This window comes from Saccostrea echinata, unplaced genomic scaffold (genome assembly GCF_033153115.1).
Source record: "Saccostrea echinata isolate AGI-Se365-2 ecotype Australia unplaced genomic scaffold, CSIRO_AGI_Sech_v1 ptg000016l, whole genome shotgun sequence".
NCBI lineage: Eukaryota > Metazoa > Mollusca > Bivalvia > Ostreida > Ostreidae > Saccostrea > Saccostrea echinata.
This window is the reverse complement of record NW_026889765.1, coordinates 15,725,874-15,741,857: the sequence shown is the minus strand read 5'-3', so window position 1 is coordinate 15,741,857 and position 15,984 is coordinate 15,725,874. Positions and strand designations below refer to the sequence as shown.

At 34.9% G+C, this 15,984-nt stretch overlaps 2 protein-coding genes across 3 annotated transcripts in view; one reads left to right on the top strand and one right to left on the bottom strand.

The window, feature by feature from the left end:
- LOC133188504 (uncharacterized phosphotransferase YvkC-like) overlaps window positions 1-15,984 on the bottom strand; it is a 59,940-nt gene that overhangs the window by 16,992 nt on the left and 26,964 nt on the right. The gene's annotated exons all lie outside the window — the stretch shown is intronic.
- LOC133188507 (uncharacterized) lies at window positions 9,876-14,337 on the top strand. Its single transcript, XM_061323966.1, has 3 exons — window positions 9,876-10,038; window positions 11,809-12,821; window positions 13,913-14,337. The coding sequence occupies exons 2-3, from the start codon at window positions 12,440-12,442 to the stop codon at window positions 14,119-14,121; spliced, it is 591 nt and encodes a 196-aa protein (XP_061179950.1). The 5' UTR covers window positions 9,876-10,038; window positions 11,809-12,439; the 3' UTR covers window positions 14,122-14,337.

Genomic DNA, 15,984 nt, shown 5'->3' with positions numbered 1-15,984 from the left:
TTACAGAAAAGGGGGCTTATAACAAGAATGTGTAATGAACCTTATCCCATAATATGCATGATGAGGGTGTCTAGGAAAATAGAGATGTTAGTGTCCCCTGCTTTCTTTACAGTGTGATAAATATTCTGTATTTTCAGAAAAAAATCTTTTATACACATATTAAGGAATGCAATCAAACCCATATATATCTATATTGGCATTTTTTTATTTAATTTGTTTCAATATACATGTATACATTTAATAATTCTACAAAAACAAGGGGGGGGGGGGGGGTAGTGTCACCACCCCCCCCCCCTCCCCGAACTGCTCATACTCTTTTTTTCCATAAGCAGGGGATACAAATTCTCTGAATTAGCTTGTTTTGTTATTACTAGGTGACAGTTTTTCTGTCCAAATGTTGATGCACAACAATTGGTTTTGTCTTTAATGTAACCCCATATTATAGGGTCCATGTTCTTGACATGTTAGAAAAGAATTGGTATTTGACAAATGCAGGCCCTATAATGTGGTTTGACACGTGTGACCCAATAATTCAGGTTCATACTCCAGATTTTTTTTGCAAAACTTTACAGAAAAGGGGGCTTATAGGAAGAATGTGTAATGGACCTTATCCCATAATATGCATGATGAGGGTGTCTAGGAAAATAGAGATCTTATTGTCCCCCACTTTCACTACAGTGTGATAGATATTCTGTATATTCAGAAAAAAAATCTTTTATACACATATTAAAGAATGCAATCAAATCCATATATATCTATATTGGCATTTTTTTTTAATTTAATTTGCTTCAATATACATGTATACATTTAATAATTCTACAAAAACAAGGGGGAGGGGTAGTGTGACCCCCCCCCCCCCCCCCGAACTGCGCATGCTCTTCTTTTTTTCCGTAAGCAGGGGATACAAATTCTCTGAATTAGCTTGTTTTGTTTTTACTAGGTGACAGTATTTCTGTCCAAATGTTGATGTACAGCACTTGGTTTTGTCTTTAATGTAACCCCATATTATAGGGTCCATGTTCTTGACATGTCAGAAAGGTATTGGTATTTGACAAATGCAGGCTCTATAATGTGGTTTAATATATGTGACCCAATAATTCAGGTTCATGCTCCAGATTTTTTTTGCAAAACTTTACAGAAAAGGGGGCTTATAGGAAGAATGTGTAATGAACCTTATCCCATAATATGCATGATGAGGGTGTCTAGGAAAATAGAGATCTTATTGTCTCCCACTTTCACTACAGTGTGATAGATATTCTGTATATTCAGAAAAAAAATCTTTTATTTACATATTAAAGAATGCAATCAAATCCATATATATCTATATTGGCAAATTTTTTTTTAATTTAATTTGCTTCAATATAGATGTATACATTTAATAATTCTACAGAAACATGGGCGGAGTGTGACCCCCCCACCCCCCACCCCGAACTGCGTATGCTCTTCTTTTTTTCCGTAAGCAGGGGATACAAATTCTCTGAATTAGCTTGTTTTGTTTTTACTAGGTGACAGTATTTCTGTCCAAATGTTGATGTACAGCAATTGGTTTTGTCTTTAATGTAACCCCCTATTATAGGGTCCATGTTTTTGACATGTTAGAAAAGTACTGGTATTTGACAAATGCAGGCCCTATAATGTGGTTTGACACGTGTGACCCAATAATTCAGGTTCATGCTCCAGACTTTTTTTGCAAAACTTTACAGAAAAGGGGGCTTATATGCATGATGAAGATGACTAGGAAAATAGAGATCTTATTTTGTTTTAACTAGATGACAGTATTTCTGTATCTAAGATATAATTATGTATTGTAGAACTGATAACTGATGAAACACAGGGTGACCAGGGTGTGTTCAGCATCAGTGAGGAAAACCTAAGATATGTATCAGCAACATGCACAGAGAAGCCTGAGCGCTACACAGAGAAAGATATTCGTGATTCTAGGACAACCAATGAAACACTCGCTGAGGATCTTAGTAATGGTAATGTATTTGATACATTCATATGATTCACAATATTGTTTAACTATGAGGCCATTATTTTCAGAAAACATGTCCAAATGTTGATGTACAGCACTTGGTTTTGTCTTTAATGTAACCCCCTATTATAGGGTCCATGTTTTTGACATGTTAGAAAAGTATTGGTATTTGACAAATGCAGGCCCTATAATGTGGTTTGACACGTGTGACCCAATAATTCAGGTTCATGCTCCAGACTTTTTTTGCAAAACTTTACAGAAAAGGGGGCTTATATGCATGATGAAGATGACTAGGAAAATAGAGATCTTATTTTGTTTTAACTAGATGACAGTATTTCTGTATCTAAGATATAATTATGTATTGTAGAACTGATAACTGATGAAACACAGGGTGACCAGGGTGTGTTCAGCATCAGTGAGGAAAACCTAAGATATGTATCAGCAACATGCACAGAGAAGCCTGAGCGCTACACAGAGAAAGATATTCGTGATTCTAGGACAACCAATGAAACACTCGCTGAGGATCTTAGTAATGGTAATGTATTTGATACATTCATATGATTCACAATATTGTTTAACTATGAGGCCATTATTTTCAGAAAACATGTCCAAATGTTGATGTACAGCACTTGGTTTTGTCTTTAATGTAACCCATATTATAGGGTCCATGTTCTTGACATGTCAGAAAGGTATTGGTATTTGACAAATGCAGGCCCTATAATGTGGTTTAATGTATGTGACCCAATAGTTCAGGTTCATGCACCAGGCTTTTTTGCAGAACTTTACAGAAAAGGGGGCTTATAACAAGAATGTGTAATGAACCTTATCCCATAATATGCATGATGAGGGTGTCTAGGAAAATAGAGATGTTAGTGTCCCCTGCTTTCACTACAGTGTGATAAATATTCTGTATATTCAGAAAAAAATCTTTTATACACATATTAAGGAATGCAATCAAACCCATATATATCTATATTGGCATTTTTTTTATTTAATTTGTTTCAATATACATGTATACATTTAATAATTCTACAAAAACAAGGGGGGGGGGGGGTAGTGTCACCCCCCCCCCTCCCCGAACTGCTCATACTCTTTTTTTCCATAAGCAGGGGATACAAATTCTCTGAATTAGCTTGTTTTGTTATTACTAGGTGACAGTATTTCTGTCCAAATGTTGATGCACAGCAATTGGTTTTGTCTTTAATGTAACCCCATATTATAGGGTCCATGTTCTTGACATGTTAGAAAAGAATTGGTATTTGACAAATGCAGGCCCTATAATGTGGTTTGACACATGTGACCCAATAATTCAGGTTCATGCTCCAGATTTTTTTTGCAAAACTTTACAGAAAAGGGGGCTTATAGGAAGAATGTGTAATGGACCTTATCCCATAATATGCATGATGAGGGTGTCTAGGAAAATAGAGATCTTATTGTCCCCCACTTTCACTACAGTGTGATAGATATTCTGTATATTCAGAAAAAAAATCTTTTATACACATATTAAAGAATGCAATCAAATCCATATATATCTATATTGGCATTTTTTTTTAATTTAATTTGCTTCAATATAGATGTATACATTTAATAATTCTACAAAAACACGGGGGAGGGGTAGTGTGACCCCCCCCCCCCCGAACTGCGCATGCTCTTCTTTTTTTCCGTACACAGGGGACACATATTCTCTGAATTAGCTTGTTTTGTTTTAAGTAGGTGACAGTATTTCTGTCCAAATGTTGATGTACAGCAATTGGTTTTGTCTTTAATGTAACCCCATATTATAGGGTCCATGTTCTTGACATGTTAGAAAAGTATTGGTATTTTACAAATGCAGGCCCTATAATGTGGTTTAATGTATGTGACCCAATAGATCAGCTCCAGACTTTTTTTGCAGAACTTTACAGAAAAGGGGGCTTATAACAAGAATGTGTAATGAACCTTATCCCATAATATGCATGATGAGGGTGTCTAGGAAAATAGAGATGTTAGTGTCCCCTGCTTTCACTACAGTGTGATAGATATTCTGTATATTCAGAAAAAAAATCTTTTATACACATATTAAAGAATGCAATCAAATCCATATATATCTATATTGGCATTTTTTTTTTAATTTGCTTCAATATACTTGTATACATTTAATAATTCTACAGAAACATGGGGGAAGTGACCCCCCTCCCCCCCCCCCCCCCCGAACTGCGCATGCTCTTCTTTTTTTCCGTAAGCAGGGGATACAAATTCTCTGAATTAGCTTGTTTTGTTTTTACTAGGTGACAGTATTTCTGTCCAAATGTTGATGTACAGCAATTGTTTTTGTCTTTAATGTAACCCCCTATTATAGGGTCCATGTTCTTGACATGTTAGAAAAGTATTGGTATTTGACAAATGCAGGCCCTATAATGTGGTTTGACACTTGTGACCCAATAATTCAGGTTCATGCTCCAGACTTTTTTGCAGAACTTTACAGAAAAGGGGGGCTTATATACATGATGAAGATGACTAGGAAAATAGAGATCTTATTTTGTAGTGCCCCCCCCCCCCGACCCCCCGAACTGCTCATGCTCTTTTTTTCCATACACAGGGGACACAAATTCTCTGAATTAGCTTGTTTTGTTTTTACTAGGTGACAGTATTTCTGTCCAAATGTTGATGTACAGCACTTGGTTTTGTCTTTAATGTAACCCCATATTATAGGGTCCATGTTATTGACATGTCAGAAAGGTATTGGTATTTGACAAATGCAGGCCCTATAATGTGGTTTAATGTATGTGACCCAATAGTTCAGGTTCATGCTCCAGACTTTTTTTGCAGAACTTAACAGAAAAGGGGGCTTATAACAAGAATATGTAATGAACCTTATCCCATAATATGCATGATGAGGGTGTCTTGGAAAATAGAGATCTTAGTGTCCCCTGCTTTCACTACAGTGTGATAAATATTCTGTATATTAAAACAAATCTACTATACACATGTTAAAGAATGCAATCAAATCTTTTTATATCCATATTGGCATTTTTTTTTAATTTCCTGCAATATACTTGTATACATTTAATAATTCTACAGAAACATGGGGGAAGTGACCCCCCTCCCCCCCCCCCCCCCCCCGAACTGGGCATGCTCTTCTTTTTTTCCGTAAGCAGGGGATACAAATTCTCTGAATTAGCTTGTTTTGTTTTTACTAGGTGACAGTATTTCTGTCCAAATGTTGATGTACAGCACTTGGTTTTGTCTTTAATGTAACCCCATATTATAGGGTCCATGTTCTTGACATTTTAGAAAGGTATTGGTATTTGACAAATGCAGGCCCTATAATGTGGTTTGACATGTGTGACCCAATAATTCAGGTTCATGCTCCAGATTTTTTTTGCAAAACTTTACAGAAAAGGGGGCTTATTGTCCCCCACTTTCACTACAGTGTGATAGATATTCTGTATGTTCAGAAAAAAATCTTTTATTTACATATTAAAGAATGCAATCAAATCCATATATATCTATATTGGCATTTTTTTTAAATTTAATTTGCTTCAATATAGATGTATACATTTAATAATTCTACAAAAACAAGGGGGGGGGGGGTAGTGTGACCCCCCCCCCCCCCCCCGAACTGCTCATGCTCTTCTTTTTTTCCGTACACAGGGGACACATATTCTCTGAATTAGCTTGTTTTGTTTTAAGTAGGTGACAGTATTTCTGTCCAAATGTTGATGTACAGCAATTGGTTTTGTCTTTAATGTAACCCCATATTATAGGGTCCATGTTCTTGACATGTTAGAAAAGTAATGGTATTTTACAAATGCAGGCCCTATAATGTGGTTTAATGTATGTGACCCAATAGTTCAGCTCCAGACTTTTTTTGCAGAACTTTACAGAAAAGGGGGCTTATAACAAGAATGTGTAATGAACCTTATCCCATAATATGCATGATGAGGGTGTCTAGGAAAATAGAGATCTTAGTGTCCCCTGCTTTCACTATACTGTGATAGATATTCTGTATATTCAGAAAAAAAATCTTTTATTTACATATTAAAGAATACAATCAAATCCATATATATCTATATTGGCATTTTTTTTTAATTTGCTTCAATATACTTGTATACATTTAATAATTCTACAGAAACATGGGGGAAGTGTGCCCCCCCTCCCCCCGAACTGCGCATGCTCTTCTTTTTTCCGTAAGCAGGGGATACAAATTCTCTGAATTAGCTTGTTTTGTTTTTACTAGGTGACAGTATTTCTGTCCAAATGTTGATGTACAGCAATTGGTTTTGTCTTTAATGTAACCCCATATTATAGGGTCCATGTTCTTGACATGTTAGAAAAGTATTGGTATTTGACAAATGCAGGCCCTATAATGTGGTTTGACACTTGTGACCCAATAATTCAGGTTCATGCTCCAGACTTTTTTTGCAAAACTTTACAGAAAAGGGGGCTTATATGCATGATGAAGATGACTAGGAAAATAGAGATCTTATTTTGTTTTAACTAGATGACAGTATTTCTGTATCTAAGATATAATTATGTATTGTAGAACTGATAACTGATGAAACACAGGGTGACCAGGGTGTGTTCAGCATCAGTGAGGAAAACCTAAGATATGTATCAGCAAAATGCACAGAGAAGCCTGAGCGCTACACAGGGAAAGATATTCGTGATTCTAGGACAACCAATGAAACACTCGCTGAGGATCTTAGTAATGGTAATGTATTTGATACATTCATATGATTCACAGTATTGTTTAACTATGAGGCCATTATTTTCAGAAAACATGTCCAAATGTTGATGTACAGCACTTGGTTTTGTCTTTAATGTAACCCCATATTATAGGGTCCATGTTCTTGACATGTCAGAAAGGTATTGGTATTTGACAAATGCAGGCCCTATAATGTGGTTTAATGTATGTGACCCAATAGTTCAGGTTCATGCACCAGGCTTTTTTGCAGAACTTTACAGAAAAGGGGGCTTATAACAAGAATGTGTAATGAACCTTATCCCATAATATGCATGATGAGGGTGTCTAGGAAAATAGAGATGTTAGTGTCCCCTGCTTTCACTACAGTGTGATAAATATTCTGTATATTCAGAAAAAATCTTTTATACACATATTAAGGAATGCAATCAAACCCATATATATCTATATTGGCATTTTTTTTATTTAATTTGTTTCAATATACATGTATACATTTAATAATTCTACAAAAACAAGGGGGGGGGGTAGTGTCACCCCCCCCCTCCCCGAACTGCTCATACTCTTTTTTTCCATAAGCAGGGGATACAAATTCTCTGAATTAGCTTGTTTTGTTATTACTAGGTGACAGTATTTCTGTCCAAATGTTGATGTACAGCAATTGGTTTTGTCTTTAATGTAACCCCATATTATAGGGTCCATGTTCTTGACATGTTAGAAAAGAATTGGTATTTGACAAATGCAGGCCCTATAATGTGGTTTGACACGTGTGACCCAATAATTCAGGTTCATGCTCCAGATTTTTTTTGCAAAACTTTACAGAAAAGGGGGCTTATAGGAAGAATGTGTAATGGACCTTATCCCATAATATGCATGATGAGGGTGTCTAGGAAAATAGAGATCTTATTGTCCCCCACTTTCACTACAGTGTGATAGATATTCTGTATATTCAGAAAAAAATCTTTTATACACATATTAAAGAATGCAATCAAATTTTTATATATCTATATTGGCATTTTTTTATTTAATTTGTTTCAATGTACATGTATACATTTAATAATTCTACAAAAACAGGGGGGGGGGGGTAGTGTCACCCCCCCCCCCCCCCCGAACTGCTCATGCTCTTTTTTTCCATACACAGGGGACACAAATTCTCTGAATTAGCTTGTTTTGTTTTTACTAGGTGACAGTATTTCTGTCCAAATGTTGATGTACAGCACTTGGTTTTGTCTTTAATGTAACCCCATATTATAGGGTCCATGTTATTGACATGTCAGAAAGGTATTGGTATTTGACAAATGCAGGCCCTATAATGTGGTTTAATGTATGTGACCCAATAGTTCAGGTTCATGCTCCAGACTTTTTTTGCAGAACTTAACAGAAAAGGGGGCTTATAACAAGAATATGTAATGAACCTTATCCCATAATATGCATGATGAGGGTGTCTAGGAAAATAGAGATCTTATTGTCCCCTGCTTTCACTACAGTGTGATAAATATTCTGTATATTAAAACAAATCTTCTATACACATATTAAAGAATGCAATCAAATCTTTTTATATCCATATTGGCATTTTTTTTTTAATTTGCTTCAATATACTTGTATACATTTAATAATTCTACAGAAACATGGGGGAAGTGTGCCCCCCCTCCCCCCGAACTGCGCATGCTCTTCTTTTTTCCGTAAGCAGGGGATACAAATTCTCTGAATTAGCTTGTTTTGTTTTTACTAGGTGACAGTATTTCTGTCCAAATGTTGATGTACAGCAATTAGTTTTGTCTTTAATGTAACCCCATATTATAGGGTCCATGTTCTTGACATGTTAGAAAAGTATTGGTATTTGACAAATGCAGGCCCTATAATGTGGTTTGACATGTGTGACCCAATAATTCAGGTTCATGCTCCAGACTTTTTTTGCAAAACTTTACAGAAAAGGGGGCTTATAGGAAGAATGTGTAATGAACCTTATCCCATAATATGCATGATGAGGGTGTCTAGGAAAATAGAGATCTTATTGTCCGCCGCTTTCACTACGGTGTGATAAATATCCTGTATATTAAAATAAATCTTCTATACACATATTAAAGAATGCAATCAAATCTTTTTATATCCATATTGGCATTTTTTTAATTTGCTTCAATATGCATGTTTATTACATTTTCAACAGTGAAACACTGTGATTTATTTATTGAATAAAAGTGATATTCTCTCACAGTGTGAAAGAATACCAAAATGATATTCTATCACAGTGTGAAAGGATATCAAAGTAAGAAAAAAATAATTTCTGGCCTGTCATAAGATAGAGATAGTAACTAAACATCTTGATAGAGCTAAAACTGCAATTTTCGTCCCAAATATGTTGCTAAAATCCATGCTATGTAATGTTTTCAATCTCACAACTGCTAAGCTATGACGTCTCAACCGCTCATCTATGATGTCAAGCCTAGCTATGACACTGTGTTAAGAAAAGACAAAGGCTAAGGGAAAATCAAAAGAAAATGTAATAAACAGAAAATTCAATGTTTTGTAAATGAATATGAAATTTATTTCACTCATGAGACAGGATTTTTTGATATTTTCACTCGTGCTTCACACTCGTGAAAATATAAAAAAAACCTGTCCCACTCCTGAAATAAATTCCATATTCATCTACAAAACATCAAATATCCTCTATATACATGTGACCCCCCACCCCCCACCCCACCCCGAACTGCACATGCTCTTCTTTTTTTTCCATAAGCAGGGGACACAAATTCTCTGAATTAGCTTGTTTTGATTTAACCAGGTGACAGTATTTCTGTCCATAAATGTAACCCCATATTACAGGGTCCATGTTCTTGACATGTTAGAAAAGTAATTATGGTATTTTACAAATGCAGGCCCTATAATGTGGTTTGACACTTGTGACCCAATAGTTCAGGTTCATGCTCCAGACTTTTTTTTTGCAAAACTTTACAGAAAAGGGGGCTTATAACAAGAATGTGTAATGAACCTTATCCCATATGTATGATGAGGGTGTATAGGAAAAAAGAGATCTTATTTTGTTTTAACTAGGTGACAGTATTTCTGTATCTAAGATATGATTATGTATTGTAGAAATGATAACTGATGAAACACAGGGTTACGAAGGTGATGAGGGTGTCTAGGAAAATAGAGATCTTATTTTTTTTAACTGACAGTATATCTGCATAAAAGGTATGATTATGTATTGTAGAACTGATAACTGAAGAAACACAGGGTTCCCAGGGTGTTTTCAGCATCAGTGAGGAAAACCTCAGATATGTATCAGCAACCTGCAGAGAAAAGCCGGAGCTCTTCACAGAGAAAAATATTCATGATTCTAGGACAACCAATGAAACACTCGAAGAGGATTCCAGCAAGGGTAATATATTTGATACATTTGTATGTAATACAACATTCTTTAACTTGATATAGAAGGAGGGATTTACTGACCACATAAATGTGGTTTTTTAAGCCTAAATAGGTCAGGAGTTATGAAAGTCCATTTATTGATGCATAGTAATTAGTTGATCATTAATGGAAAACCTTTTATAGGGTCCATGTTCTTGACTCGTTAGAGTAGGAATGGTATAAGACAAATGCAGGCCCTATAATTTGGGTTGACATATTGACCCAATCATTGTCCAGACCTGTATATACACTTGTACTATAAAAACAGTCCTCACCAAACTTAAAAAAATTCCCTGAAAGTCCAGACATACTCCAGGTGGACTTTATGTGGTCATAACTTGATGATTTCAAATTTAATAGATCCATTGTTGAATTCGTCAGTTTAAAAAAGAAAGAAAGAGTAAAGAAATGTGTTGTTTGTTTTTGAGTGGTGAACTCTTTGGTTTGCATTGGCATGACTAGCAAAGCATTTGCTTCTTGGATTGTTGATAAATAGAGACTCTTAAATTCAATATTATTTCACAGAGTGATACATTAATTGAAGTACTATAACAAAACATTTTATCTATTTGATAATAATGTGTATACTTCAACCTTGTGTGTGTTTATGATCTGAAGTGACATCACATTTTGATAGTAAAAATGTTATGGGCTGTAGAAAACGATCGCTTTTTACTTTCAATGAAACGCCATACACAGTGTATACATTGAAAAGGAAGTCAACCCAAAGATGATAAAGTGAGAACAGACTTTTAAAGTCAAAAGTTTGATTTGGAAGTCTTAAAATTTTGTCAAAATTATGTTTGATACCCAGGCTGTCCCTTATTGCAGTTTAATTACAACATAATTACACATCAGTCTTAATATACTTGAATGAATAAATACAACAATTTATTAATCCTTCCCAAATATAGTTAGAAGAGGGGTTTAAAGGAATCACCTTGTCTCTTTGCAGGGCTCTAAGTGATTTAAAAAATTTAGGCGCCAGCTGGCTCCTTATTAAAAAATTTAGTCGTCATTGCAAATTTTTAGTCGCCAGACAAATTTTTCTGGGGCGTCAATTAAAAAACTTATATTAGTCAATATATGGAGAATGTCCATTGCTAACTTTTACACTTTTTTCTGCTCTTTATTGAAAAAAATGTTGAAAATGTTCATAGTTCAGTAATTTGATGATCACCAAGTCAATTTAAAATGGTTGCCAATTTGGCGACTTACAGAGAAATTTAAGGTCCCAGTTAAAATTTTTAGGCACCATGGCAACTCAATTAGTTGCCAATTAAAGCCCTGCTATGTCTGTTCAATCTTGTACAGCTATAACTTTTGATGGGGGAATCATTGGAAGCTCACTCTTATTACAAAGATTATTTATGACATGAGGGTGCTCTCGATCTTGACCCTAGGTTCATTCCTGCAAGTTTAAGGTAACTGGCAGAAAAAGTACATTTTTGCCAGGGCTTAATCATTTAAATGGAGAATCATTCGAATTTCATACTTAGTAAGAAGAATTTATTACCTGCAGGTGTGTCATAACCTTGACCCAAAGCCATTCTGGCAAGTTCATCCCTATTTTTCTTGTATATCAGTTTAACTTGCTTGGTACTTTTTCTTAAAAGGTTTGAAATGTGTATGTTGACAAGGCACATGCATCACAGATCTTGTAGTTGAAATCAAAATATGTAGGCTGAAGATAAGTTTCCCACAGAAAATAGGTACAATAAGATTAACAATTGCTTTGTAGGAATCCATCTGCATCTCAAAGCATTGCCAAAGCCAGGGTGCAAGAAAAGATACGACAAGATTAACTTCTGTACTTTCTGCCACAAGGAAATACATTCTAAAATATCCAGACATTTGCTTACCCATAAGAATGAACTGAAAATAATGGAAATTCAGATGCTGCCAAAAAAGTCCGAGAAGAGAGGGATGCTATTCCTAGAATTGATCAATGAGGGAAACTATAAACATAACATAGAAGTTTTGAAAAATGGTGGTCTATTTATAACAGCAAGACGAGAAAGTCCAGAATCATCAAATCATTCACCTGATGAATATCTCCCTTGTGAGTTTTGTAAGGGTTTCTTCCTGAAGAATTTATTGTGGCACCATGCAAAAAGTTGCAAATTAGCTTCCTTAAAAAACAATGAAGATGGTGATGAGGATGAAAAGTTGGGAAAGTCTTTTCTTAGGAAAGGGAGAACATTAATATATGGTTCACTATTTGATGAAAATGAAAGTAATATTACGCATTTGTTAGAGAGAATGAATGATGGAGAAGAAAAAGACATCATTAAGAAGGATCTTATAATTAAAAACTTTGCTTCAATCCAAGTTCAATCTTTGGGAGAAGAAAGAATTCGGAAAAAAAAGACATGCATAGAGTGAATTCAAATTGCAGAACCCTTGCACATTTAGTAATCATTGCTCATAAAGACATACCACTACCATCGTTGAATAAGCTACTGTCGCCAGATCATTTTGATAAAATTGTGAAGTATGCAAATGAGCTCTCCTCTGAAGTGCCATCTCTTCCTGAACCTTTACCAAAGGATGGTGATCTAGATTATGAACTGGCAGGGAAGGAGGATCAATCTAGTTTCACTGTGTATCAGGCATCTAGTTCCACAGCGTATCAGGCATCTAGTTCCACAGTAGATCAGGCATCTAGTTCCACAGCAGATACGCCATCTTGTTCAGATCATGAACAGCCCTCAAATTCAGATAGTGAACAGCCACAGTATATTAGATCAAAAGGTAAGTAAGTCTGTGGTTTCAAGAATTTGGAATAGTATATCACTTTAAAACAGAATAAAAACCTGTTACTTTAAAGTGGTTTTTCATCCTTGTTATTAAGGATGAAATATACCAAAACAAGAAATATTTAGCTCACCTGAGCCGGAGACTCAAATAAGCTTTTCTGATAAAAATGTGTCCGTTGTCATCATTGTTATGATCGTCATTGTAAACCTTTTACAGTGTGAACTTCTTCCTCAGAACCACTGGACCAATTTCAAACAGACTTGATACAGAGTATCCCTTGATGAAGGGGATTCAAGTTTGTTCAAATTAAAGAGCCACTTCCTCTTCTAAGGGGAGATAGTGAAGAAATAGTAAAAATTGGATGGGGTCATTTAAAATTTGAAAAATCTTCTCAATAACCACTAAGCCAGAAAAGATAAAACTTATGTGAAAACTATCTCACACAGTGTAGAAGGGCTAAAATGAGCTTTTGGAATTTCGCTGATTAAGAAAAGAAGGGCCATAATAACTCAGATGAGTGTTGTGGTCCATAGGCCTTTTGTGCAATGATTACTTTCTTTGTTTTATTTGCAATGAGTTTACGAGGTTCTCTAGTATTATGATGATGTCAGAAAAAATCATAATTCCCAGTCAGACAGTGACCTAAAAATGTTTATATTTTTCTGAATTTGATTAGGGTTGTCTTAGCTTGATACATGTAGGCCTATATCATAAAGTCAAATTAAGATGATATGGCAAAATCCTACCTTAGGTTTTATGAGGCAGTGGCATTGTTCACCTTTCATAGTGTACAGTGAAAAGGCAGCAGATTGGGCACTTGTACTGTTTTTTTTTTTTTTTCTAATAAATAAATAGAGCAAAGGAGATCAACATCAAACATTAGAAATAGAAAAATCATGTAAATCTGTTTAAAAAGGTTGACACATGATTTTATTCTATACACATTCATCTCTGGCTTGCCATGTGCCATGGTGATGCACTTAAGTCTTTCGTATTCGAAACCAAAATAGTTCCAAGCTATACCCAGATAAAAAGCATGCAGTTTATTTACTATGCATTTATGGTTACATTCTTTTTGATTTTAGGTTGTAAAAGAAGATGGACAGATGAAGAGGAAGAGGAACTGTTGGAAGCATTTGCGATACAGATTAAGAAAAAATTGAATGTGTCCACCAAAGCAATCCGATATGCACAGTCAAAATATAAAACATTACGTTGTCGGTCAGAAGCGGTAATAAGATCCAAAATAAACAACATCATTTTAGGAAAAGTAAAAAAAAAAAAAGAAGGATAGACTACAAATGAAGACTTTTGCAGAATTCATTATGTTTTAGAATTATTTAGTGAGGTTACATTTCCTGATCAACATTTGTCCATTGTCTTCTGTTGATTTTTAATCCAGTCAAAGAACAGTCAACATCATTATTTCATTCAACCACTTGAATATCTCATGACCAAATGGTTTCCAGTCAAAAACATGTGCTACAAATTTGTAATGTCTTTAAAAGGATTAACTAAGGGGGGGGGGGGCAGCTTGTATTATCTCTGGGCACATGAGATTAATATTTTTTGTCTTTGTTTTTTGTCCATTCAACTGTTCAAAATCTTGAAAATGTTTCCCCTTTTACATTATTTGACTTCAAAATTTTGTGAAATATATGTACATCAGCACCATTTTTAAAGATGTTACTTTTATGCAAGAGGATATAGAATTAAATAGCTTATGAACACACCTATATGATTGGTTGAGTGGTCTTTTTAATCTTGTACAGTTCTACCTTTTTAAACGTGTTCACAAACTTTTTGTCAGGCTTCATTATTTTCACGAAAGATAGGAGTTATTCCGAGAGACGAAAAGGGTTCTAAAAAGCCTTTGAACTCTGTTTATAATATTAGAATACACTTATTTTTTTAAAGATATGATGAATGTAGAGAAATGAACATTGTGAAATACACATTGAACTCTTTTTTTCTCCCAACGTGGGTTATTGCATGTCCCTGAATCTTAATCCAGTTGTTGAAGATATGCATGTTACTGGGACGCAATGATCCAATTAATGAGTCCCGTTCTACTTGGTTTGTGCATACGTTTTCACGCAGCGTTGTTTCAGATGCGTCACAGTACCCCTGATTGCCCTCATAATTTAGTATATAATGACGTTACAGTAAAAATGACGTTAAATTGCGCTAAAATATATCACTATTCTGGTATGTATTGACTGTGTGTTGAAAGCTCACTCATTCTGGCAGTTTTATCAATATTCTTGTGTTTTAATGAAACGTTTCGAATAAAAAACAATTTTGTAAAAAAAATTATTATGAGATATTGTGAATTTCTAAGTAGATATTCATAAGTTGATCTTATTTTATTTTAATTTTTGCAAACTGAAAAAAACACATGTAGTATTTTTCCATGAAAATCTTTATTTACTAATTTTTTTAATAACTTAAATATGCAGTAGATTAACTTTTAAAAAAAAAAAATTCTACGGGTCATTTAAATGCGACCAAAAAGAAATACTTCACTTTTCTTCATATTAATTTATGGCCTTTATTGCAAAATATATGTTGAAAACAAAACATTTCACCAAATATTTTTTTTTCTAATATATCAATTTTATGGGTTTTTAGCTCACCTGAGCCGAAGGCTCAAGTGAGCTTTTCTGATCGAAATTTGTCCGTTGTCTGTCGTTGGCGTTTTGGCGTTGTCGTTAACTTTTTACATTTTCATCTTCTTCTCCAGAACTACTGGACCAATTTCAATCAAACTTGGCACAAAGTATCTTTGGGTGAAGGGGATTCAAGTTTGTTCAAATGAAGGGCCACGCCCTCCTCCAAGGGGAGATAATTACGAATTAACAAAAAATTAATGGCATTATTGAAAAATCTTCTCCTCAAGAACCAATGGGCCAGGAAAGATGAAACTCATGTGGAATTATTGTCAGGTAGTGTAGATTCAAGTTTGTTCAAATCATGACCCCCGGGGGTAGGGTGGGGCCACAATGGACGATCAAATAACATAGGAATATATAGGAAAAATCTTCAAAAATCTTCTTCTCAAGAACAGCAAAGCTATGATTGGTCATATTTATATGGAAGCATCCTCAGGTGGTGTAGATTCAAGTTTGTTCAAATTATGATCCCCAGGGGTAGGGTG

Coding starts and splice junctions, on each gene's coding strand:
- LOC133188507 (XM_061323966.1), top strand. CDS start 12,440: ATGCATAGAGTGAATTCAAATTGCAGAACCCTTGCACATTTAGTAATC. Junction 12,822..13,912: donor ACAGTATATTAGATCAAAAG/GTAAGTAAGTCT, acceptor TTTTGATTTTAG/GTTGTAAAAGAAGATGGACA.